Here is a 27,975-nt window from a genome sequence, read left to right on the forward strand (position 1 = left end):
TGTTTGCGGCCCATGTGGCTTTAAGTAAGGAATCCTGTAACACAATCATTAGCTTGTCAGGCTTTATTACAGTAAAGCATCTGAAGCCTGGCCACTCACCATGGCAGTAATCTAACCTGTTGGGCTGATTGGTTAACAGCATACATACAGTATTCTGTAGGAAGGCGAGGTTTGATGTCACTACAGTACAGTTTCTCCTCAAATGCACCTTTCTCTCTTCTCCTCCTATCTAACTCTTTATCTTCTCTTTCTGCATCTGTGTCTTTATAGTTGTTACTGGAGTGTGTGCTTGTAATTCTGGTTAGTTATAAATATAAGGCAAATGTTAAGCTGATGGGAATGTCATCAGTTAGCAGGATTTTGGTTCAAAACCAAAGTAATAGAAGAGCCCAGAATTATTTTTTTTAAAAGGCGTCGCCAGTGAACCTAATCCAGGCAGCAATTACTTCCCCACAAAAACATATTCAGGAGCGGATATCCATTGTATATAAAAGTGTTTTGTGGGAGTAGACATTGCATATTCAGGATATAACACAATCTCTCACTTTGACTGTTTTTCCAGTCACATCTCCTGACTTCTACATGACTTTCTCCACTGCTTTTTGTCATACCATCTCCCCCCCTGAGGGATCTTCATCCCACCATATTAAAAGTGGAAATGTATCCGCTTCCATTGTAATTACAAACCCACTGGAGGCAAAGCTCCTTGATCTCCGCTGGATCCTTGCTTGCTTTTCTTTTTCTCTTTATTTACTCACCTCTCTCAGCCGAGAGGACAGACACATGCTGAGCTATCAGTTCTGTTTTTCTTCCCCTTCTGCTTGGGCTTTCTTTGCATCTAATCTGCCTGAAATTACAATAGCATTTAGGGAGGCAATAAAAGAAGTATTGTACATTGGGAGGGTGTTTGAGAGAAAGAATGGGGAGGGGGTGGTGGAATTAGTTTGTTTGTTCCTTCTGGGGTTTTCTCTTCTGTGAACCACATGTGTTGCTTTTAAAATGCTGTAAAAAGTGCACACTGCAGACTCAAACACTGGATCCATGTTAGTGGCTGGATTAGTCATCTCTGGGCACTATGTATCCTTCTTAAGGTAAAAGTATTAGTAACAGTCCAGGACAAAGGCTTGATGTGGAAAGAAGTTGCCTTCTACATGGATTAAATGATGACTTTTAAAAAGACAAAAACAGTCTCTGCTTTCCTATGAAAAAAAACAGGCCAGTAAGAGTCAGCCGACTCTGTTGAGGTTTGAAGGTAGAGGGTCAAGATGAAGGCAAGTGACTGATGACCCCATGGTTATCTGAAACCAAGACCGTTTGAGCAAGTACTGGAGTACTGGAGAGGTGTGGTCTACCAACATGCCACAATAACAAAAAACAGAGTAAAAAAAAGCCAAAGGTGTGTTTCAAATTATTTCCAGAGTGTGTTGTTTGTTTCAAATCCACCAGGAATTTTTTCACACAACCAAATTCTTGTTTTCTGGCTTTGCGATACGTCCAGTGTGTATTTCCCGGAATGTCTAAGACTAGCAAGGCTATCACAAACAGGGGTGCTCGCAATAGAAAGCAGATTGAATGAACATCGCAAGTTATTGGACTTTTTCTGTGTTAGATCACCACCATCTGAGAAATCACATATTCTAGGTTTTTATTTGAATCAATGTATAAATCTGTCCAACTTAAACCGTGTAAAGACCTTGGTCAACTTTTGTTTCGTTCAAATGTGCTACAAAAATTAAGTGTACTTGACTTGACAATTTTGATCCACTACAATTATGCATAGGGAATAGTTGTCCATTTATCTGGGTGTTTTGTTTTTTAAAAAACTAAGTTTATGATAACAGAATTTCAGTAATATACTGTAACTACATTTTTGTGAGTGCCAACATTTGTAATTATTTCACATACAAAGACTTTCAGTCCCAGTACCAAAACAATACTTTTCTCAAGTAGCTAGGGGAATATTATTGTGTTTTGCCAAAAAAGGAGACTCTTTTCACAGATTGAATTGTGATGTACCATATGGGGAAGTCATATAAATTGATCATTGGAGTTACAGCTTGTCAGTCTCCACATGAAAGTGCCACCCTCAGCACCGCAAGAAGTGCAGGGTGACATATGACTAGATCTAGAGCAGGAGGATGGTTACTGCAGTGAAGGACTTTTTGAAATGTTACGAGAACACCAGAATCCTTAGCATCAGGTCTCTAAATCGAGCAGTGTGGCAGTAGACATGTAGATGCAAAATAGTGAGCAGGTTACTGTTGCTATGAGAACATTGCCGTGTGGGTGCAGCAGCAACTGTATGTCTGGTGAGAAAACTGCAGAGTATTTCTTAACACCAGGGATGGATTATTTTATCAGTGCGATACAGATGACTGCTTTGTCAGAGGACAGAAATGCTGTCTTGTTTGCCAAACTTAGTCAAAAGTCAGCTCAGTTAGAAACAGCGTTCACACACTGTTGTGTCCTGTTTTGGGATGTTAATGGCAATAACTGTGATTCTCCGAGGGTGGTAGCAGTAAAAGACAAGAAAGGATCATGATGTTCCCCAAAAAAAACATGTGACAGAGCCTCACCACAAGAAGCACCACAGTGTTTATGTCTGTCTTCTGGAATGTTTTTGCTTCCTGTTTTGCACTACACAGTTTTACAGCTTTAGGTGAGAACAAATAAGAGAAGTTATAGTGATGCATTTGTAACAACAAGTGGAAACAGAACATAAATGATGAACATACAAAGATGAATTGCAACCGGCTATATAAAAAAAAAAGAGCTGATGTCGGCATGAATGTGTACCTTGATATCACAGGAACAAAATAAAAGGAACACTGTGTGCAACCAGGAGCCAACCTACAGAGATGATTATCATATCTAAATCCAATCCAATATCTTCACTCGTTGCATGCAAGCTTTCCAGGGGAGTCTCAACATGTTAGCAAAAGAGGCAGCTAGGAATTTGAGTGTTGCGTATGTGCTATGAGAGAATATCACAGTAATGGAATATAAGACAAAATGGGAGAAAGACTTGGTGTGAAGCCTCGTGGAGATATTTATTAGAGGAAGAAATAAAGTAAAAACCTGCCAAATCTTTGTTTCCAGCTCTGTGACCGTGACAGCAACATGATAGTAATAAAAACAAAAATCTCGAAATTGGCCCATGTCTGAGTTGCAGTCACAACCTTAACATTACATTGGAAAACCAGATCGCACCAATAAAGTCAAATCAAACGGATTGCAGAGCAGCAATTAATTCCAAGGATAATGACGAGGGAAGCCGTCCAAAAGTGTTTCTGCCTCAATTAGTCTCTTAATGCACTGTCGATGTAGGAGACGGATGAAAAATGAAAATAAGATGCAGAGAAGAGAGAGGGAAGGGAAGAGGAGGGAGAACGTGATGTATATGATGATGGCTTGAGAGGAGTAAGTGTGGAAAGGAGGAAGAGATTAAAGCGAAGAGATAGAGTGTGCATAAGAGCTTCCCTGACAAAAGAGACTAATGGACACCACAGAGACAACTGAGAGAAAGAAGAGATCAGCTGTACTCACAGCTGAATGGGCCGGGCAGTAGGCGTATCTCGTGTGCCTGGACTGAGGGTGATAATGTGGCTGTTGTTGATGGTGGGAAAGGTTATGTTGCAGACTTAGACGGTTGAAGGAGGAGCTGCCACTTGCCCCTTGAAAGCCACTGCCACCAGTGGACCAACTGGAGCCAACACTTGGATTCATGGCTGCTGCCTTACTGCTGTGGTAACCTCTCACTGCTGCACTGGGCTGGTGGGGGGAGGGGGGGAGAAGAAAATGAGGGGAGGTTAGAGTGGGTGAGAGGCAGAAAAGAAGCGAGACACTGTGAGTGGGTTGCATGACAAATGTTTCTGTCGAGAAATATCACTACCATAACCGCGATCAGGCTAAACTCTGCAGCAGGCGAGCACTGACAACTGGCTGCCCGCTCAGCGACCTGTATCCAAAGAGAGAGCAGAATGTGCTGTTGATCTGATATCTCCATACCAGAGCATCAAGATTGTTCTCACACTTTCTTTTCACCCCGAATCACTTTCTCCCTCCCCCTTTTCTCAAGTACTCAAAGCGCCAGATGTTGTGAAACCCCCCCCACCACCACCACCACCACCACCTCTCTGTCACAGTTGAGATGCGTTCAGGGTGGAGATAGTGCTGATTGGTTTGATGAGATGCTCGGATTACAGGCTGCCAATGGTTCTTCCCAGTGTGGCATTATGTATTGGGTATCAACAGGGTCCAGGAAGCACAGGGCTAAAGCTGCTGACAGGCTGGATTATGCTGCTCTGAGATGGGTTACCTGGGCTGTCATGGCCGTTGGAGCACAGAAAAAAAAGGACACACATGCCGATCGTTGGCATTTTAACTACACCAAGGGCACATACTGGAATCTTTGAATACTGGTCAACAATGCCACTTTTGACCTGTATTACATCACCTAAAAGCACATTTTCCTGAGTTAGATAAATGTAGTTTCATTGAGAGTTTACCGATCACCATGAAAAAAACAGCCACTTTCTATCCTCACATTTCCTTTCTCTCTATAATAAAAAAAAATCCTGTTTAATAAAGTCTTAAAAGCCCCAAAATATTCTTGAATAAAAAACTGCTTAATTTAGCGGAAACAGATGTACGTATAAGAAACAGGTGGGGTTTAATGTCTACTAAGTCCAAATTTAAATTAACTGCAATAAACCTGTTTAATCAGCAGAGATATTCATTTAACACAGCTGTTTTTTTTTTACTTCATTTATTTTTTAAGGCAGCAAGGAGAACTATATACTAATAAGCAGATAATGTCATATGTCATATAACTTGCCAAAAGTCATGAAAATTATATTCACATTTTTCTCAGGACAGCGACTTAACGTCCTCAAAGTCATTAAGTTTTTCTAGGATCAGATGAAGCTTTTTTTGACAGATAAAGATGAATAAATAGCCAAAGGTGATTGTGTCTTGTGTGTGTTTCATATTGTTCTACATTTGTAGTTGGAGAACAAAAGCTATCTGAAGTCACAAACATGGGTTCTTAAAAGTTAAATAATGAATACCATCCTGGGTTGCAGCCTGAGCATTGAATGATTTTAGAATAACAGATGTATTAGTCATATGAAAATGATGAATAATAAACAGCCTTAATGAGATGAGTTCTGCTGCAATAATCCTTCTGATTCAGATTTCTGACCCTCTCTGAAAAAGTGTATGTCATATGACGTCATCCAAAGACCATTTTGCCATGATTTGTTTTCCGTTTGTGAATGGTGTGCAGGGCAAAGACAAACCACCTTGAACGAATCACAGCTGTACATCACTAGTGAGCATTAACAGTCCCCTTTGGCCCCTCTTGGATTTTCACTGAGGTTAGAGGTCATCCCACACAGGGGCTCCTGACTGAGAGCGCTGGCAGCAATGCAGACTCACAGCTGCGCTTAGAAGGCGGGCCAGTCTCTTATTCTTCATCACGAAGGAACCGGAGGGGGAAAACGTAAGCCAAAGTTCAGCCTAATTCATACAATATATAACGACAGGTTTAGGGTTCATGTTAATATAAAACAGGAGGAGGCCGTTTCCCCCAAAGCAAGATAACTGCATTTATAACACAGACTCCATAGAAGAGGCCCACTGGTGTTGTGAAACTGCAGGTCCTGGGAAAAAAATAGACAAGGAGGAGAAGAACTGAATTTGAAGCAGCAGGTTTTCAAACATTGTTCAAAATGGAAACTTCAGTTACAAAAACAAACTAGCAACTTTGTGTTTCTCCTGCCTTTGTCAAACACATCAAACACGCTCAGTTGTTGTTTTCTAGCAGGCCTTCAATGACAGATTTAGTCATAGGGTCAAAATTTGAGAACTGTTTGTGGGCAGGATATTTTGTGCTAACAACACATCAGCATTTAAAGCTATGCCTCACTGATGCAAGTTATTGAGTGCTACAGAGACATTCTCGCTCTATTATACAGCCACTGTAAAAGACAGAAGGGAAAGGAACAGCCCCTGAGTATGGTACATTAAGCTGCTTGGCCACAGCCGCTTCTTTAACGCAAGTATTCTGCAGTTCATAGAGTTTAAGTGCTGCCCTCAGTCATGCAACAAACTCCGTTGGCCTTATAAATGAGGATTATTGAGGCAAAGAGGAGATGTTTAGTAGGTAATACGTCCATGTAGAGGTACACTGGATTATTTTAAATATGTTTCATGCGTTTATAACACAGGGGCCAGGCTGTGTTTTAACATGAGGCTGAGATCCTAGGGTCTTGACATTTTTTCGACTGGAATGCATGATTGGTCCCTAGACTCAGATTCATGTCACAGACTCTCAGCTGCTCGTCAGAGAGCAACACTCTGCCCATATTTCTCCATTTTATATAAGGGCTATTTGGATCTGGTTACACAAGGCATTTTCCCTATTTCCAAGGAGATGTGTGTATGTGCTGCTTGCTTTCTACATGTGTTTATGTATCTGTTTGAACAATTCTTCAGATGCAATTTTTTATTATTATTATTTTTTTTAAGGCTAAATCAAATCAAATCCACCTCAGTCAGCACCGTCAGCTCTGCATGCCTGCTGTCTGTCACCGACTTTCAGGTCAGAGAGCTCTAGGTGTGAGTGTGTGTGTGTGTGTGTGTGTGTGCGCGCGCGCTTGTATTTGTGACATTGTGAGGACTGCTATGAATTCACCACTTCAGCAGTGGGGACCATTTGGAATTGTGAGACATGGAGGGCCATTTGAGGGTTTTAAATTAGTTCAAGGCTTCATAAGGTTTTAATCCAGATTTGGTTATGGTAAAATCAAACAACCTGATTTCACTCTTATTTCATCGGATAGTATCTAAATCCAATTCTAACATTGCCGACATATTGTTTCAGATATGAAGGTTTTGGAAAAAATATGTCAATAATTCTTAACGGTTGAGTTATTGCAAAATACTTGCCAAGGGTGTTGAAATGAGGGATTATCAATAGCTGCATTAGCTTGCTCCACAGCCAGTTTACATCTCATATGCTCCCCAGCATGTTAAACTTAGACTGTAATAAATGTGACAAATAAAGGGATGTACATTATTTTCTTCATACAAGATATTTATTTGGCCAACAGGGAAGAAAAATGAAACTTGTTCAGCAAGCCAGTGCGTTATCAGCACCATTTATTATTACTAAACATGCAAGACAGGGCAGGATAATGCTTCACCTTCAACTGTATGAAAAAGTGAGTGGAGGTTGTGGCTACATTAATACGCCGAGATGAACCAGAGTGTTGCACCCTTCCTGAGTTCATTTTTCAGCGGTTAAGTGATTTCCTTCTCTCTCCACACTCTCCCAGGTGACATTGTGTGGTTAAGGATGTCAGGGGATGGACATTTACAATTACAGTGCATTTCTTTATAAATGTGAAGAAGCTGCAAGGAATCCAACCTGAGTTCAGCCTCAATTTAATTCAGTTGGCTAAAGGTTGATTTTTTTAGTCCATGCATGAACTTTGGAAGTCCAAAAACTAATGCATAAACATGAAAATGTAATACAATAAATGTAATGAGGTATGGGTTCTGTGGCACTAGTAGTATCAAGCCTTTGGAGGATGGAAGTAAACAAAATTAAACTGGCTTATTTTATGATTCCTGAGCTTCAAATAAATGAAAAAAAAGGAAAGACGCTGTTCCCCCGTTCACATGAGTCATTTATATGTGAACACTCTGTGACCCCATAACTATGATGAAACCTCCCCATGAGGTTTGTGATAAGGAGTAATACGCTCATACAGAACAATGTCTTGCTTTCCAGGAAATATTTCCACCATGAAATGTATGGCACAATAGAACAAAAACACACTGTGTGAGGTGTTGGGGAGGAACACTGTGGCCTATTGCCGAGACATCAGATTGCTTTTGTATTACAGAAAGTTTAACCGCAAAGTGTTTTTATGGTTCCCTGTGAAATCATACAGTCTTATTGTTTCAGCTTGGTGTATTGACCTTCTTGGAGGAAAAATCAAAACCGGCCTAGAGCAACAGATTGTCTGTTTTTTACTTCTGTGTTATTTTTTTCCTTGATTTTGTCTTTAAGTGAAACCTTTATTTCATGTTGTAAAAGGAACCATTTTTTACCAATTGTCTTATATATGTGCAATTTCCCCATTCTCTGTGTAGTTAATAACACAGTACTGTGATTGTCTGATCATCCTTAAGGCATTGTGCCCTTCAGCTGTTGTGGATACTATGAGACAGAAATGTTTATTTCCCACAACATAGATCCAAATCAAAATGTCCTGGTTTCCTGTTGGACTTACTGTCTTATCTTGGCTCAGACCTTTTTTTTTTTCTTTTTTTTTTAAAGAGACTGGAAGGCTGCCAAAGTGGCCCCTTTTCCTCTCTATGTCATCTCCATATTTCATACACAACACATGCAGAATACAAACTCCAGCACACTTATTCCTATTCAAAATCCCATCAAATGAACAAAAATGAGGTCCCTAAAATATGACAAACGACTAAATAACCAAGTGCCAAAGTCTTTTTGAAATGAAGGTTGAAATGAATGGTTTAAGGGTGAGAGGCTTCAGCATAAGGACCAGGAAAGTCATCCCAGATGGCATTAGTTAGGGGATATTGTCTTCTAGAGGGCCCTCCACGCCTGGTTGCTCCATTTGGCAGGCTATGAAAGAGAAGCAGCTTTCCTTTGGCATCTCTGATGACTGACTTCCTGGAAGCTGTGTTGCGTGAAATGGCCTCCTCTGTACCAGTCGCCCTCCTTTGCCAATCCTCATCCCCTCACACAAGTTGGATTCCCACTACCAAAGACACAGGATTTAACTGTGACTTTTGGCAAAGACAGCAGATGGAGGCACGATGGGTTCTGTGGGTCACCGGCACTGCCATCCCAAATGGCATCTCTGTCCACCTAATGCCATCTTTTCTTCAACATCCGAGGACTGACTTTAAACGTAACCAAGGCAATGCAGTGGCAGAGCATGTGTTGATTCTGACGTGTGGGAAGACTGTCAAGTTTGAAGCTGCTCTCAGTTAGAAAAGGGAAGGAATGAGCCAGTAAGAAATTACCTTCAGTGCGTCCAGGATCACTGGCAAGGCCAAGAACACAAATCTGTCTCTTTTCACCCTCCATTTCTTCAGATAAAACTCTTAGGAAACACTGCCATCTAAGAGGAAAGTCTGGAGGGAGACAGAGTAGGTGGTAACCAAGGCAACTGGGTCAGAGGGTGACATTACCCAGGGGATAGCTGACAGCGACTCATACAAGCAGAGCAGTGCTGTACTTGGGGTCAAATGTGCCAAGTTTGGAGTGTGGTGTAAACTGTTAAGATTTCTTCACTGACCTTGCATGACTGAGAAATCTCTGTTGACTTGAGTCCCAATACAAACTTTTTTTGACCCTACCTGCTGGGGTCTCTACATCAGTCCCCAGAGATGATACAAGTACCTGTCCTCAGGTACTTCATGGTTATTTCAAAGTTCTCAAGCTCAAAAAGACAGTATTTACTCTGCTTTAAAAAAACCTGTTCTCACATAAAATAGTGAGAGGAGTAAAGGAGTGGAGGAGTAAAGAGGACATACAGAGAGACAAAAAAGAGGAGGAAGAAAAACACATCAGAGTGAGGCTTTGACCTCTAAGAATCTTTTACTAACAATAATATGAACCTTTCACACTTTCAGCTCTAAGTAAACCTAACAACTTTCTGTGTCTGTTATCCATCTCTCCAAATATTTTCCTTGGCCTGACACGTGTTTATGCTCTGATGAACTGTGAGCCTGGGGGCTGCTGCTGTGAAGCGGATGTAGAGCCTCAAATTTGCATCTAGATATCCCATGGGAAGCAAAATGGAAAGACACGGGGGGGTGATCCGACTAACAGACCAAGCCACAATATTGAAGTGGCATGATTTTGATAAAACCTACAACAGAAAAACAGATACCAAAAAACCTCAGTGATCACTTTCCAATGTACTTCCCTTAATCTCCCACCTCACTCAGGCTAACAAGAAGCAGCCCCCAAGTGGAGCGAGGCCATAATCATCGATTCAAAATAGCTAAAGGGAAGATGGTGGCCAATGGCTGCAAGGCAGAGGTAAATGGAAAAGAAGATGGTTCTCAATATCAAATGTCTTTGACAAATTAATACATTTTTTGGCCAGAAATGTTGATAATTGATTTATTCCTTGAAGTAGTTTCTCAGTCGCTGCTTCAAGCTTTCCAGATGTGAGAATCTGCTGACTTGTTGTGCTTTGCAACACTTTAAACCTAATACCATTAGTGGTTTTGGGATTTTGGGTGTGCAAAATTAGGACATTGAGCCTTTGCAAAACTTCCCCGACAGAAACTGAGAACCAACCTGGGACTTGGTTTTGGCCGGAATCAAATTTTATTCAATGTTCTGTTACATGGCTGCAGGCCCCTTTTATATCAATATGTCTAAACCTCAGTGGAGGTTACTTCTGGATTGATTGGGATGAACAAAAAAGACACAGAAAAAAAGATGTATTCACAAATAGTATTACTGTTTTTGACTGCCATTTCTCCAAACTGGAAGAACAACACAATGCTGTCCAACTGGTCTTTTTTTAAACTTGATTTAATATTCCATGTTGATTTCATAGGGTCTAATTTGGACAATGTTTTGTTTGCTTTGCACTCTTTTAGATTGGAAAAAAACAAAGTCTACAGATCAGAATTAGGTATGCTTTCCATGGTTTTGTTCAGGTCCTTGTCCCAAAGTCATTACTTGAAGCGACCTGTCATCTGAAGATGCAACCTTCCTAAGTCTTTCAAACGATTTTTTTAAACAAAGTGGTATAAGATTAATTAGAAGAGAATGCTGCGAGGAAAATACAAATAAAATGTGTTTCAGTCAGTAATACAACCACATAGAGGTTAATTGAAAATAGGGTGTCATCTGCATAGCAGCTCACTTTTGCACTTAGGGTTCAGTCATTTACCACCAAATGCATACAAAGATAAACTGAAAAAAAAAAAGAATTCCTCTCATCTAACTACAAGGAAATCAAATAAGTGTTTTAAATGATAGGTATATCAGATGTAATGTAGAGTTCTTCAACCTGTTAACAGCAGGAAGAAGTCAGACTGTTACTGTCTACTGCTAAACTATGATTACAGCTGTTTACCCACTGGGGAGGCTGAGCTGTTTCTGAGTGGCTCACACCTCCAGACAAATGCTTTCACACTGACATTTAAGTCCTCTTCTTATGTATGCTTTTTATACACCCACCTCTCTGGTACTGTCACTTTTTCTGTTTGCCTCGCTCTATCACTGCCTCCCGTTCTCTCTCTCTCTCTCTCTCTCTCTCTCTCACTTTATTTCTATAGGTCTTTCTACCCCTCTCACTTTCTCCCTCCTTCCATCACTCTATAAACTGTGGGGATGATGGATGTCTCTGATCGCCTCAGCCCTCTGAGCTCAGTGCACTAAATCCTGAGTGTTGTTCAGATCTCTGTGCCATTAAAACAACACCTACACAATGCAGAAATAGCCACACATGGTCACTAAGTGTGTGGTGGTCAATATGGACAGCTATAAGAGTGCAAAACACATGCCACATCCACCTTTTGATTATTTTTTATTTTATTTGTAAATGGACCATGTACAATATTAAACATATATGTTGCCATTTGGTGCATTGTACAGTTAGCTTAGCTTATCGATGCATCTCCATACCAAACATTAAAGCAATATTTAATAGCCGTGGAAACCAATATCCAAAAATATCAATCTCCTGGTGGTACTAGAAAAAAAGTCAATGCATTACTGCAGTCAGTGTGATACATTCTCTGGGGACCCTGAAGGTCTGAGCGAAATTCAATTAGGACAAATTGTTTTGTTGTTTTGATATTTGGGTCTAAACCAACATAGTGACCTAGCATCATTCCCATTAGCAGAGTCATGAAGAAAAGTTAGTGACCATTATTGGATATTTCACCACAGTATAAATTTTAGATCATACCACCAAGCCCTTGCAGCAACACATAAACCTAGTAAAATGACAATAAAATGAGTAGTGGAAACACAGAAAGTATGAATATCAACTCAGTGTAGCTTGCGGCAGGACAAAGCTGCACGTATGCTTGGTAAGAAAAGGGGAGTAAGATGAGAGGAGACGAGCACGGCTTTGTGGTGACGTATATTCTTCCATGCCAGGGTCTTGTCCGTCCACCAGAGGTTGTTTAAGACTGACTTCTCTCTGTGTCTCCGATTGCTAAAGGAGCTTGAAGAAAACTATCTTTGTCTTTCCAAACATCCAATGACAAGGCCAATGAAAAAGGTCTCTCATCATTTCTTCTTCTGCAGTGTCCTTGGCTTTCTCTTTCCTCCAGATGGGCCCTGGTTGCAGCAGCATCTCTCAGAATGACGTGGACTCCAGCTGCCTACTGTTGCCGCTACTGCTATTTCTGGGCCTGTACCCCTTTTCACCTCCAAGAAACTTGATAGCACCTTCAAACGTGCACATCTGTTAGGCATCATGGAACGCGCTGTGCATCAGTAGGGCAGGAACAGAGGGAAAAAAGTCTTTGTTTATCAGTCACTACTACTTTTAAAGGGACAATGGCACAACAAAGAACACAAAAAAGAAGTAAAAAAGTTATGCAGACTCGCACACATTCCTCAGATCAACGAGAACCCTGAAGGGTTAGGATGGAAAGATGCACCCATAACCCCATTCTCCTCTACATAGTTGCTCTTTTCTCCTCTCAGCCTTGAAATCTCTTTTTTGTTTTGCTGTCTCTGTCAGGTCCCCGTGGAGGCTGGAAATGAAGAATTAAGACAAGAGCAAGAGAAAACAAACTAAGTTGCAACAAAGTCAGCAAACACTGCAGTCCTCCAATAACAACACTTCTTGATAAAAGTCTATTTTCTCCGCACACTGTCTCCACATGATGTTATCATTTTTCTTTAAATTCAATAAAGTCTTCTCTTGCTGCTCAGATGAAAACTGTATAGTTTGGAGATGAGCTCACATTTGTGTGTGTGTGTGTTTCCAATATGAGGCCGCCTTCTGCAATATGACTTGCTGAAATGCAGAGGATGTACTGCTGTGAGAAGCCGTTATGAACATGGATCTTTATTAAAGCTTGGTCTTTGTTTTGATTTCCACTTAAAAAAGAAGAACAGAAAATTATCCGCAGCAATTTCTTCATACTGTCTAGCTTAATAATCACTCTCTTCTATTCGTATGAGGAGAGGCTAGCTTTGTCCTCAACATCCACAAAGTAAAACAACTTCCGGAGGATACATGCAAACACTTTCTTTCTTCTTGTAGTTTCAGCCTTGGGTAAGAAGTGGGTAAGTGACCTTGAGGCCCACGCAGAGAAAATACTTGTGACACATCCCCCTCAAATGTTTGGGAAGGACACGAAAAGGCCAGTTTTTCCACATTTGAATACTTAGTTTGGCTGCATTCACTGGCAATGAATGGCTATTGTGTGAACTTGTATTTTCCTACATTTGAAGAGCCACTTTCGTGAAGTGTTTACACTCCTTTTGTACGGTCATTTTCGAATGAATAGTGTGAACGTTGGGCGTCTTTTGTATCATGGCAATGAAAACATTCAGAGAAGAGGCAATGCTTCATATTGCATGCTTCATCTCCCGCTCCGCTATCTCTCTATCTCACTCAGTCAACGTATGAAAGGCTTAAGGGACTGCGTAGAGGGGAGGGGAGGGGGGGGGGGGGGGGGGGGGGGTTGTGTGTGATCGCCCCACTCTGCACCCCAGTGGACGCATGTAGAGTCATGAAGACATTCCAGCTTCTCAGCAGACCGCTGACACAAGGACATGTCAGAACAGTGGCTCTCTTAGCCCCCTGAGAGAGCTATACTGTCACTGTTAGGGAAAAGACTGTACTGTGAAAGCAACGCACCACAACCTGTCAGATGATGTGACTTTTTCTTTTTCTTTTGGACTGCTCTGTTGGTCAAATCGTGTCAAGCTCCCCAGCAGCAAAAACAAGAACAGACATTTGCTACTACAGTAAAGTACAAGAAGATATATGGACATTTTCACAAAGACCCTTCAGCATAAAAACACATGAGCATCAGAAGAGGGGAAAAACAGGAATCTTCTGGGTAAAACCATCAACCAAATCCCTCGGGTCTCTAGTGCTTTTTCACACCTTTAGCTTTACAAGCACTGCCCAAGTAAACAGTTATGGAAAATGCAATTAAAAGCCCTTAAAGCACTAATGTGAGGAAGTAGCTAGGGCACTTCAACTTGTGTGCATCCAGTAATTAATTAAGTTAATGAAGTGCAAGCACTCATGTGCTAGTGCTGTGGTGATGGAGTGCAAAGTGATAATTTGCTGCATGTGGTGTTAGCGATAGATAGCCCTCTGTACCTAGAGTATAGCTATACTGATATTTTACCTTAAGACATCACAATGCTCTGAACGTCATTTTTCTAAAAAATTTAAGTTTTATGAATTTTATCTTGGAAGACAGAGAAACCGTTAACAACAGAATTTGACCTGAGATGAAAATGGCCGCTGTGATTTGGTGCATCGCCCCTCAACACATAGACAAACGCTCTTTGCTAACACCCTTTCAGTACATATGTGCGTATAGTACAAGCCTGTTGGCAGTTATTTTTAAGTGAACATCATGTCATGCACAGTGTGGAAAAGAATGACGTGTAAACTAATGAACATCACTTTCTGCTCCTGTCGTCATTTCTCAGGGGCCAAATGATTTGGTGCACACTGGAGTGTTCACCAAGATTCAGCAAACGGCCAAACTAACAATAAATCAGAGAACAGCAGGGAGGGTACACCCAGGAACACTGAGTCAGCTCCAGAAAAATGTGTGATTTATGCCCGTCTGAGCCATCAATCTCTGTAATTCCGACAAAAAAAAAAAGAAGAAATAGCTTCCGAATCCACACCGCAAGTCTTCCTTAAGCTCATATGCCTTAATAAAACTATCATTTGAGGTCTTGGTTTATGTGTGTTGGTCCAAGTTTTCAGCGGCGAGATCTATTTCACTGCAATGCACAACACAAATCGTCCTACTGCAGCAGAAGTCCTTCAGGGGCTGAGAGAAGCCATACAAGCAACTGCAGACGGAGGATCACAGTTTCCACATGTTCCACACCCTGTTTTATATCGCCCGCTCACGCTGGGAGAGAGAGAGAGATTTCTGCCAGCCTGAAATGAATTACATATAGAACACATAAGTAGCAAGGATATAAAGAACCATGTGTGAACTTGTGCACGTGTGTGCAGCAAGAAACAATAAATAATGCATGGAGCCTTTTGACTCTAAACCTTTGAGATTCCATGTTTTTCCATCTTGCCATATCATGCAAAATCAGACCACAACGCACACACTCAGACCTTGTTTTTTTGCACATCACATCTCTCAGGCACATAAATGAGTGAGATTTGATTTGACAGCTCGGGTATGGAAACAGAGCCACGGGCTAAAAGAGGTGACATGATATAGACAACAATGTCAAGTGAGGAGTTGAGGAGAAACGAGGACCCCCTGAAGTGAGATCCAAATCCAGGACCCCTGTATGTCAATGTGCTATCCTGTCAAAAGTGACAAAAGAGACTGACAGGAAACAAAGAGGCATCACAAAATACACCCAGACTGAACAGATAAGAACATGTTTCATGGATACATAGAGAAACATGCTGTCACACATTGTCATAAGCCATCACACACTTTGGTGGGTTTTTTTCCTGAGCTTCTACACTGATAGTGTGGAAGAACTGACTGAATTCTGTTTTTCAGGAAGTGACTGCTTGACAGGTCAGCATGAGCTTTTCGACAAGGAAGTTCAGACACATGCCAGAAACAGCTTACAAACATGCAATGTGTGTTTTCTGCTCTAAAATGTGACCTTATGTGACCAAATCACTTAAACACAGCAGGGCAACTTAACTTCAACACTGGGAGCACTCATATGGTTTTTGGCCCAAGACGTCCACCAAAAGGCCAACTGCTGGAGCAATAATCCTCACAAGTTAGCAACATGAGCCGACCCTCACAGTAAGAAGCTTCCCCTAAAGGGCAAAGTTCAAGACACCAAGGAAGGCTGTGACTGAGTTAGAATCTCTGGTAGAGGCTGAGGTCACGATGCGATGAAACCCAACACATCCATCTAATCTTCCCTTCTTAAATGTAGGAATCCATGACCTCTACGACGCCACACAAGAAAGCGTTGGAGCAAAGAAGAGAGCGGCATAAACATCATGAATCATTGAAGACGTTAAGAGCGAAGTGGCCGGGTCAGTGGAGAGGACGAGGAAAAGGGCAGCGGTTTATTTTTATCATAGATAAAGCAGAGAAATCAATCAAGGACTCATTTGAAACACAGATAATAAAGGAGAACAAATTCCAACATCCTCTGTATTTTATAAAGGGTCTTAAGCAGAACAGATTTGGGATTTCCACAGCAGCTAGGGCACATTATGCCTTAAAAGAGCCAGCAGTATCAAGCAAACAGAAGTGCAGACACAGTTCTGAACATTCAGCTATGAAACCGTCCACTGGTTGAGCAGGATGACTAAGGATGACAGGGATGGCTAATGTGACTTTCATTAATGATACGCTACAGGCCGGAGGCAGAGGCAGGCCAAGCTCAAATTGAAATGTGCTGAAGCATAACTGTGTCGGATGCCCAGTTTCCTACCCCCATAGTCCAACTGATTGAATTCCTGCCTCGCCCAGTCAAAGAATTCCCAGACTTCACTTATTCCCGTATCAAGCCGCCGGGTGTGGCTAGTCGACTTCCGGACAAACCTGCCATGAACTACCACGATTATGTAAGTAAATTATTATAATCTGCCCATAGTCAGTGTCCTGTGATTGTTAGAAATAAATACAAATATTAATTTTAGATTTGAAACAATTTATGTGAAAAAAAAAACACCAGCTGTGGGTCAGACAACACAATTCATAAACCATCCAACTGATTTTTTTTAAGTTTTGCCAATGGAGCTTAAGCTCAGTGTTGAAGGAAATGAGAGGGTTTTCGATAAGTTATGGGAACTATTCCTGAACCACCTCCCACATGGTACAGCAGACCTAGCACACAGGGGGCGCTGCAATGTTGAACGGCGCCCCCTCCTTTACCTCTGTGAATCCTTAATGCTCTCTGTGTCTGTATCTTATAGCCCTGTTGTATACTCCCTGTTCCATGTTAAATATCTGTGATACAGAAATGTCCATGTATGCATCAAGATATCGACTCTCATCGTTGACTGGATAATCATAATGGAATCAAATCGTGAGACCGGTAAAGATGCACAGCTCTAGATAGATACCATGCAGCCTTTCAAAATATTTTGTTGTTTTGTTTTGATTGTCTTTCAAACCCATGAGGTCTGTCATTTGCTCAAACGAGTCCTTGCTGTCATGAGTTTCTTTGTCGTTTTTTCAAAAATTACATAAAATACTGTTGAAAAAAAAAAGAAAATTGTGAGACTTCTGTGTTAAATTTGAAGTGAAGTAGTAGATCATAGCACTGAGTATCAAGTGGTCATTGGATTTTGCGTACATTTGCTATATTTCAAGCATATTGAGCAGCTCTCCTGTAAATGCATATTTAATTTTTTCATCCTCAATTATCACTTCTACTCCTTAATTTCACATTCTGGTCAAACAACCTGCTGTGTTTAGTAGCTGTTTACATATCGGCTTTTCACAATTGTAAAAGGTCAGGAAGTCCTGGTATGAAAAGAAGAAGAAAAAAACCTGTTTACATACATGCAATGACGTGTTGATTTGAGGTGTCAGACTGCAGGAGACGAGTGCAGCTGCTAATTAAAAGTAGATTCTAATGCAAAAGGCTCTTCTTCTCCAGAGTGGAGGGTCTCGTTAGCTGACAGGGGAACCCGAGCACACAGGGCTGAGGAGTTGGCTGGCTGCTGGAGAGCTGTCTCCCTTCACTGACATCGATAGGGGCTCCACAGTAGGGTGAGGAAACAATGGTGTTGACAAGCAGTATCAGGCCTAGCAGCATGAAGGCAGGGCCAAACGATTCCATTTCCCAGCCAATTCCATTATCAGGACACACAGACTTTACTAATGCCTGAAAACAAACAATACACAAGCATCCTTCTAATTAAGCCCTAGAGTAGTGCTGCTTAGTGCACCAGCATATCTGTGTTGGATGCCTGCGAACAGACTGATTGGATTCATCAGCACTTTTAATGTGCTCCTGTTTCCTTACGTAGACCTCGAGAAGGCTTCTGGCTGATTCCACGGCCCGACCATACATCGCACGAGGCATTCAGAGGCCGGAGAGGCAGATTGTGCTATTATTTATTTATTCAGAAGTACACAATCAGACAACAGCCAATGGTGATGACAATGTGGATGGGGGCTGAACAAGTATGTCAGAAATGACTATGTTAATGTATTGTGGGGCCAAATGTTGTGATTTTGTGGTCATGCGTTTAGCCACATAACCTTTGATTGTATGTAAGCTGCTGCGGTGAAGTGTAATAATAACGTTACACAAAAAGCACAAATATCTTAAATACTTGTAAAAAATGTGCACCAAAAACTTCACAAAATAACTTCATAGTTTGATTGATGGAGCTGTCACACAAAAAACTCAAATATTTATATTAATAAACAGATAAAGCCAATTCCACTGAATAAAACTCTGAGCTACCAGAAAGTGCTGTAAATGCTTATTTGAAGTCATTCTCACGACCCATTAGAAATTTTCAAATTGGCTTTTATACCAACCAGGACTTGCCAAAGTGAACTGTCATACACAACTGCTTTTGCAATATTGGGAGAAAGCCTTCGATCTGCAGATGCTGCATTCATAATTTGAAAAGTGCCACACTAAAATGCAGAGCTATTACCACATTTATTTTAACCATCTTTGTCTTGATTAAATTGTTTGCAACCCACAACCCCTCGCAAAAATAACACATCCATCCTCAGTGCTTTTTGCACAATATTATAAGAAAAGAAAAACAGCCTCTTACTGGATAGTCATGTCAACAGGATTATTAGAAAGAATTGTCCATACCATTTGGAATCATATGATGAAGTTCTGCTGTACATTAAACAGCTTAGGTCTAAATATCTAAAAATAATAATTATTTTTGGAAATAAAGTAGTAAACAGAGTGTAATCATTTAAGGCAGAGTTCCTGTGAGATTCAACCTAGTCCCACTTCTCTATTCTTTAGAGGTTAAAAAATGAAGAAGTTATCATTCTAGAGAGGCTTTCTGTGTTTTTACAAAGATAAAGTTAATGACAAAAGACCCAGAGAGCGAGGGGCAGGAGAATGAGATAAACAAAGCTCGTGAAAAAGACGAAAAATGGTCATTTAGGAAAACGTTTGAAAGAGAAGTGGACTCTCAATTCCCCGAGGTGATCGAAAATTAATTAAATGGCAGCACACATTCACACTGTCCGCTGCTTTTCAGAAGGAAGCAAATTAATGAGGTGATAACCTAAGGACTCCGCTCACTTTTTTTTTGAAGATGACTGCTCTCTTGAATGCTTCATTTGATGTAGAGGAGAGAGTGATACACAGCAGCGAGGATCCATAACTCGCCTGCTTGTAATTCTTTCCCTTTTCAGTGAATGAACGGTGCAGCACCAAGGCTTCAGTCTGCTCGAGTGGCTTCTCAAAGGACATTCTTGAATGTGTAAGGACATATACTGCCACACATTATAAAAGAAAATGATCTAAATCTCCAACGTAGCCTGATTTAATAATCATATTTTCAGGTTTGAATATGTCTTTTGTAAAAATGTGGCCTTTTAGGTGTTGTTGGAGCTCACAAAATGGTCAATATTAGCAGTCAACACTCAATGAATTATTATATTATTATTATTATTATTATTATTATATACAACCTTCACAACAGGGTCCTAAGACTCTGACTAGACTCTTCTCCTCTGTCGCGGTGGTGGAATGAACTTCCAAACTCCATTCGATCTGCAGAGTCCCTCTGCACCTTTAAGAAAAAGCTAAAGACCCAGCTTTTCATGAATACCTACTAACTTAATGATGATGGTCTCCATATTATTGATGATGATGATGGTTGTGACGATGGTTTTTGTTTGATAACGATGACTTATAAGATGGTTTCTATACTGATTAGAGCTCTCAAGAACTGCCGTCAATGTTGTGCTTTGCCTCTGGTCACTTCCTGTCAGCACCTGTGTGTCCAATCAGACTCAAAGCTGATTGTTTGCTCTTACTGACATTGTTCCCTTTTTTCTAGATCCTTGCTTGTGTTGTACTTACTCGCTGATGTACGTCGCTTTGGATAAAAGCGTCTGCTAAGTGTAACCTAGCATATATATAACGGATCAGGATTGTATCAGAATGAGATTTAACTTCAGGGTATTCGTCTATATTCAACACAGTTTCAGTAACACTGGAGCTGCCAAGCATCTTGAGCATGTACTTCATATAAAAGGACCATCATTATCCATTAAAGCCACGTTACTTTAAGTGATATTGACCTCCATCAAGTAGTTCAACTTCTGTAATTTCTCTGAAGTACAATGAAGCAGACTTCACTTCCACACATGGATTTCTTCAAGGTTGGCCCTCAAGTTCAACAACCCTCTCCAGTTCATCTTAACACACAGGGCAGAGCATAGGAGTGGACTGTGTTAGCCGTTTGAAGTCCTGTTAGGAAACCATGACTGCAGAGGCTTCTGTCTGTCGTTTTCTGAGAAGAGCCTTTCTCGTCAATTGTAAAGAGATCTCGAGGGAATGTTTGAAATCTCTGATAAATAGTAAAACATAATCTGCATACGGAAACACATTACAAGTCGGGATGAGGAATTAATTGAAGCTGCCGTAGGGGTTTGGGATTGCTAAACTAAGTGTTAATGCATTTTCTCACTGCGTTGTTGTCAGTGCTTCAGAGTGACATTTGATCACAATGGGGTTAAAGGGAGCAGGAAGTACAAGTCACATTACATTTGAAAATGTATCCAGCAAACTGTCTGATGCCATTTCACCAAATATTTAATAAGAATATAAGTAAGTAAAACATTGTGTCTGAACTCTGAATCCCCTCTCTACTGCTCCCTTTACACCCATACATACAGTATGAAAGGCCTTTCATGTAAGAATGTGGAGTCTGGGCCAAAGCCTTTCCCCATCAAGGTTTGTGGTTGAATTGCAGTGTTTTAAGGGGCATCTGAACTGGTCCCACTGCATACACTGGAATGGACAGAGAAACTTTCTCTCTTTGGAAGCTGGAATATTTTAGTAACATTTTTTAGTAATAGAGTTGCCTCCTGCTCAGTGGATAAAATGCAGGGCTGGATTTAACTTCTGGGTAGGTGACCCTTACTTCACCAGGTTTCAAGTGTAACATACATATTCAATCCAACTGAGCTAATAAGTTTTATTACGTCTATTGACTCTGCAGGGGCGCCTGTGGACTTGCAGGCGAGAGGGATATGGAATGGCTATTGCTGTGTAAGATACCGTGTAGGTTAGAGTGATTACGTTAAAGGTCAGGGTCTTTTTGCACCTTGCCGAAGGAGGAATGTGATAATAATACTAATTTCATAGAAGTTTGCTCTGGTCATACAAAAGCTATACATACCACCCACAAACAATGGAGAGAAAAAAAGAGAAAAAAGGAAGAACAAAGATTATTTTCTGTAGGGTAGAGCATGCAGAGATGAGGGAAAAGAGAACAGAGCAGTTCGATAAGATGAGTATAGTTTGTGCTGTCAGTTAGTGTTGAAGGTCTCCTCCTCCACACACTCTCCGTGCACATCTGTCTGAGTATAGCTAGAAGGGATTGGGCTGGTACCTCCGTCTCTCCCTACTCTTCCTCGCTTCACTGGGGGAGAGAAAGTGCAGATAAAAGAGGGCGTTTAAGATCTGCCACTTGCGGAGAGGTCTCATCTCCAGCCTCAGGTGGTGTTTCAATGCACAGAGCAGATTGAAGGCGAATCACAGACACTGCTCAAGGCCAAGCTGCTTCCTACAGCGGTACTAGTGTAATACACAGGGAGAGAAGAAAGATATAGAGAGACAGTAAACAAAGAGGAGGAGGAAATGGAGGGAGGGGAGGACAATAATCTCTACAGTCATTGTAAGAAGTATCAAGATGCAAAGGCTTCATTGGATACCTCTACAGATACAAAACACAGAGGCAAAAGGCTAACTCTCTCACATTCATCAAGGGGTTCAGATTTGATTTCAAGCCAAGCTCAAGTCTTGATTCCTTCCTTCCTCGCTTGTTTCCCTCCAGACAGACAGACGCACAGATAGATACAGTCAATCTCTTCATTCCCAAACTCACATCCTGCTGGCCTTTGTGCGCGCTCCACAAATCACAGACAAAAAAAAAATAGAAAAGTGCCAGCAGTAATTCTAGCACTCGTTATTCTTCATTACGGAGTAGAAAAGCACCCAGGGCTAGATCATATTTGCTGTTAACTAAAGTTTCGGAGACAATTAGCTCAGGTTGTTAAAACTAATCTTTGTTACAGCCATAATCTCTGAGGCCAGCAGAAGCACCGGGCATTTATGGTTTGTTTACTTGAGCGCCTCCTGTGGATATCGACCCGGCCCTGTTGTAAACAGTAGGATAAGGCCTTCTGTGAGCGCTGGGTGGATTTGCTTTCTGCACAGGCATGAGCCATCCAATTGTGAACGAGATTAGACACACAGAGATGGAAAACACAAGCTCAAACTATTCAATGATTACTGTAAGGTTTGCTGTTCAGATATAGGTTTATCTGAACAAACTCCTTATTATATCGTTTTTTAACATCTCTCCTCAGTAATGAGGATACGGCTGATACCAAACGCTCCTGTCTACAGGGGGATATATGACTTGGAATTCCAGTCATTATTGCATCTCAAAAACCCTTACGGCAGCATTCCTGTGTTCCCGCTGTTGTCATTCCATCGATGATTGACTGTAAACATCGGCGGCTCATAGGATCTGATAGGAGGCTCCATTATGCTAATCTAAGCAGTCTCTTTTTCATGGCACTGCCTGAACGAGCTGAATAAAACATATCCCTAAAAGAAAGATAAGATTTGCATTTTTCCTATTCAATTGTATTCCTCTAATGCATTTCATTCTATAAAATTTTGTGTGCAACTACATCCTATATCCGGCTTTAAATTAATTGGCCAGCCTATTTAATAGGCCTTGTGGTCTGCCTCTTAGCAGAGACCAGAAACTAATAGCCCTGGTCACGCTGGATGAAAACCATATAAACATCCCCGGCCCGTTCCACAGAAACATTTCACTCCCAGTCCATCACTTTGTTTCTTTTTTTTTTTCTAGACTTTTTGGAGTCGTGAGACGGGTGCTCTCTCTCTCTCTCTCTCTCTCTCTCTCTTCAAAGCAAGCTGAGATCAAGATACATAGTTATGCTGTCACGCTTGGCTGTTTATGGTTGGTAATTTGCATTAAACCTTTGCCGGGTTTGCGTTGAGAGACAGGACACCTGAGAGACATATGGCGAGGGGGTGGAGACTGAAGAGAAGGGCATACCACGCTCAAATGTGCAAATGCACACACCAAATCACAGGCCCTCAATTCCTTGGACCTGGGTTAGACCTCTGAGGACTCTCTGGTTATACCCTTTATAATACCACACATTAGTAAAGGAGAATATCCGCAGCAGGCAGACTCATTTAGAATGGGCATGCTTCAGGCAGCTATAAGGAATTCTATTATTGCTTCAAAAAAATCTATAAGGAACGTTCTCTCTGTCTTTATGGGTCTGCTGGATAGTTACATGGTAATCTAAGAGTAATTAATGCTTCCTCCTCAAAAGGGCTGATTAATGCAGGAAGAGGCATTGAGCACATGTGGCTTTTGAGTGCTCTTACTATTAGAATATTTAACAGACATGTAGATAAACACACCTGTTCTCCCATTGGCATTGAAAAGAACTCACACATGTGGTATGAATGAAAGTATTTTACAGAACAAAAATCTGTACTTTTCAGATATGAGATACTTAAAGAAAAACACCAAAACAAAAAATGTAAGGTGTTTTAAAGGTCTTTTAATATTTTGTCTTAAAGGTTTGTCATTCACGTGTAAATCAGTGTAATGTCCTTGCTGTAGAAAGCTGAGTTTTTAAATACTAGCTTTGATTTCAAGGAATTAAATGTTGTCCTCCTGTGGCTAGACATGCAATGCAGGTTAAAAAAATGGTTAAAAGACAAAAAAATGTAAGTTTCCATATGACAATAACACAGAAAAGATGTGCATTTCTTTCTGTTTGGGGCTATTGTTCAGAGCAAAAACAATGTTGTTATTTTGGTTGCAAATACGTTGGGTAAGGATTGAGCCCGATTTTGAGTATTGTAAGAAAGATACAAGATGAAGTTTATCATGCACAATAACAGAAACACTACTGTATGGAAGTGTCAATGAACTGCTTCAAAGCCGTGCAAAAACTTCCATGTAGCAGCCAAGTAATCATGAGAGAAACGCTGCTAATGTGCCTGAAAGCATATATATGTGCATCTTTGTTTGTTGCCAATCTGATGCCATACGATACAATCCTCTCTTTCTGTTTTGCCACCTCTCCATCCCTCCTCTTCCGCTGTCTGTTATTAGCAGTTCTTTAATAATGAACCCAACAGGCATCCTCTTCATTAGACAGGCAGGGGAGAGAGAGGCCAGCGAGCCGGGGCTGACCCCACTACACTCTCCCCTCATTGGGGATCTGGCACAGGAATTTTAATAGGAGAGCAGCACAGGCAGGCAGGTCAGTCTATGAGACACACTATGCATGCCAATCTGAGCTGACTGACCAGCGAGCGTGAACACAGCACGTGTGATGCGCTGCTAGCCTGACAGCCTGTAAAGAGGAAGTAGAAGGGGGGGGAGGGGGTATGAAGACAAGTGGGGAAGCAGTGGTTAAGGGATCAAGAGGGACAACACTGAGATGTTGAGGAGCTGTTCTGGTGAGAGGAGGAGGAAGAGGAGGAGGAGGAGTAGGAGGAGAGGGAGGAGAGGGAGGAGGAGGAAGAGGAGAGAGGAGGAGGAGGAAGAGGAGAGAGGAGGAGGAGGAAGAGGAGGGGAGGAGGAGGAAGAGGAGAGAGGAGGAGGAGGAAGAGGAAGAAGAGGAGGAGGAGAGAGGAGGAGGAGGAAGAGGAAGAAGAGGAGGAGGAGAGAGGAGGAGGAGGAGGAGGATGGAAAGCCAGGGTGACAAGGGCCTGGTGGCAAACTGAGACGACTGTCAGCGTGCTCCTCATACTAATAAGGCAGGTATGGTTCTTGCTAATTGCCTTTTTATTTATGCCAAACCCAAAGCTTATTATGAGAGGAAAATAAAAAAAGTAGATGCAACTTGGGGACTGTTTCGAAGCCTGTTAATTGTAATCTGAGACTTACAAAATGCTAATATGCTAAAAGGGGTATCTCCCTGAGGAAACAGAATGAGTTGTAGCTCATGTCCCCTTCAGTCACAAAATACAAGTTACAAAACAAAAAGAAAAGGTGTGAGCTTGCAGTGAGCATTTAGAGCTCCTCCGCTGGGTGAGGTAATAAACTAGTCACTCTCTTCCTCCATGCTTAAACAGTCTGCCTATGAGCTGCACTTTATATCACCTCTTTTTAAATTTCCCTGCCCTGAACAGCACAGGTGATTTGTTGTGTACTCACCACAGGGCCGCTGGATTTTCTCTTTTAGCCTCTCTCCCACAGTGGTAATTGCAACGTCGACCTTGATGCAGATAGGATAAATGGAACATATCCTCTGTCAAGGCACCGCCGTTAGTTGTGCCACAGTATTACCTCATTTACTCAGCGATCTGTGTAAACATTTCTGATTCTGGGAATGCTTTTCCATTCCGCAATGCTTTCCTCGCCTCTCCTAAAGTGCATTCAGAAAAGTGCCTCTATCAAAGATACTGCAACCAAATACATCAATCAGTTTTTCACTCTAAATTGTGCACACAGAGTTTTCAGCCAAAAGCAAAAGTTCTATTCAGGGGCAAGCTTAGACTGATAAACTGAAATACTTTTAGATTTGGGGATCTGGCTCTGGAGAAGATAAATGATAGGGTATTAGAACATCAACATTTGGCAGACTAAAATAAAGTCTTATATCAATTCAGAGGGACTGGTGGGTTATGGTTATAAAGCACATCTAAAGCCAAAATTCTCAGTTCCACCTGATCCCAAAGATCTCATCCCTGATACTTTAACTCTCCTAAAACTGAATATTAACACAGCAGTTATCAAATCAACTTTCCCATACTGGAGATTAATTCACTGTCTACTTGACTCAGCCTTCTGTGGTTGCTGTTGGTAATCCTGTTAAGATTTCCTTTTTATCAGAGTATCAATCAATCAATTTTTATTTGTATAGCGTCAACTCATAACAAGTGTTATCTGGAGACACTTTACAAAAAGCAGGTAAAAGACCTTACTCTTTGTTATGTTACAAAAAGCAGGTAAAATTAGGTTCTATGAAAACAATATGTGGACAACAACCACTGTGGGATAGACTGGAGCTGCCCCCTTAAGCTACATATTATTCTGTTACTATGAGTTACCAATTTTGTGGATTTTATTCACTTTTTATTTTGAATCAATTGGACTGAATCTTTGGCACATTACTAATAACACAAGAGAAACTGGTTTTGTATAACACATGGCAAAGTTCAAAATGGACGGACACGAGGAGAACAGTTTAATCAGGGTGATTAGTAATACTCCATGTGATTGGTTGCCCAAAGAAGAGTTCATAGATATCAACTACAAGTGATTAAAAAGTATAGTAAGTATCTCAAAGAAGACCATTGGTCTCCACTGGTTTCTATGCAGTCACATGTTGCCACATATTGGGAACAGCAGAAAAATGTATGTCGGTGGTCAGACCTAAATGCCTTATAGACCCAGGACTTATCCAGCCACACATTATTTCTTTCCATTTCACTTCTTCGATTCATATGCTCCAAAACAGATAGATTACAATCTGGGAAGAAACCACACACCACATAGTCGACCAAATAACAACATATCTGCCTTAGCACCACAGAGGCAGGGATACATTTTCTCCCACAAATATTCAGTCTATAAATCTGCAGAAGGAACAACAATACACTAAACAGGAGAAGTAATAAAAATAAATCACCTCTCTAAAAACAAATACACTCTGACTTTTTCACATTACTGAGTATCGACTGGGGTCTTTCTCATTAGAATATAGACTCAGATGAGTTCTGGTGATGCACTTCTATATGGTTTCTTTTTAGCATTAACAGCAGCTATATTTCAGTTCCGATCAAAAGGAAAATCCACAAACACATCACTTGTTATTGTCAACAGCCTGTCTGTGCTACAATCACAATCTATTTTGTCATGTGTGGAGGACAAAGCCCATAATGAAGACCCACGTACCGGGCCTTCATATTGTTCTCATTTCTTGCCCTGTCAGCTTCCTAAATTAAGAATGATGGTCTTATTTGTCTCGCCTTTATTTGTCGCAAAATACTTGATTTAGCTCAAGCTCACATGATGCACAGCTTCCTCCATTAGTCCTCAGGCAGTAAATAGTGTAGTGAGAGCTGCTTTTGAACGGGGAAGTGGGCGGAAAGACATAAAACATTTGAATAGTTCCTTTATTTTATGATGTATCTGACTTTTGATAAGCAATGACACTGACGCCACCAGAATGACTTAAAGCTTAACAACAAATCCTGCTGCTTTTAATGGATACACATTCAAACAGATGTTACCATTATTGCATTTTAAATGGATTAAGTGAGACTTCATCCTCCACACTCATAATGACCCTGGCACAAGTGCAGCTGAAATCTAACCAGTATATGATTCACCCAAACTGTGATATCTTTGTGCAATCAACTCTGTTCTCTGGCGGACAGACTGCACAGTGTTGGGTCATCAGAGGCTTTGAAATTGGATTCCAAAAACAAACTTTGATGGTCTTGGCCAAATGACGTAGCTTTCTTATTTTGAGTTAAGTCATCAGCAGAAG

General features: G+C 41.1%; 1 protein-coding gene across 2 annotated transcripts in view; it reads right to left on the bottom strand.

Annotated features, from left to right (window-relative positions):
- rbms3 (RNA binding motif, single stranded interacting protein) overlaps positions 1-27,975 on the bottom strand; it is a 285,229-nt gene that overhangs the window by 224,481 nt on the left and 32,773 nt on the right. The window contains exon 3 of one of the 2 annotated variants that reach the window (XM_061058799.1): positions 3,547-3,771. The exons of the other annotated variant lie outside the window; for it this stretch is intronic. Within the exon in view, the coding sequence (XP_060914782.1) occupies positions 3,547-3,771 (225 nt within the window). The remainder of the gene's footprint in view (positions 1-3,546; positions 3,772-27,975) is intronic. 2 annotated transcript variants of the gene reach the window in all.

Source organism: Labrus mixtus, chromosome 16 (genome assembly GCF_963584025.1).
Source record: "Labrus mixtus chromosome 16, fLabMix1.1, whole genome shotgun sequence".
Taxonomy (NCBI): domain Eukaryota; kingdom Metazoa; phylum Chordata; class Actinopteri; order Labriformes; family Labridae; genus Labrus; species Labrus mixtus.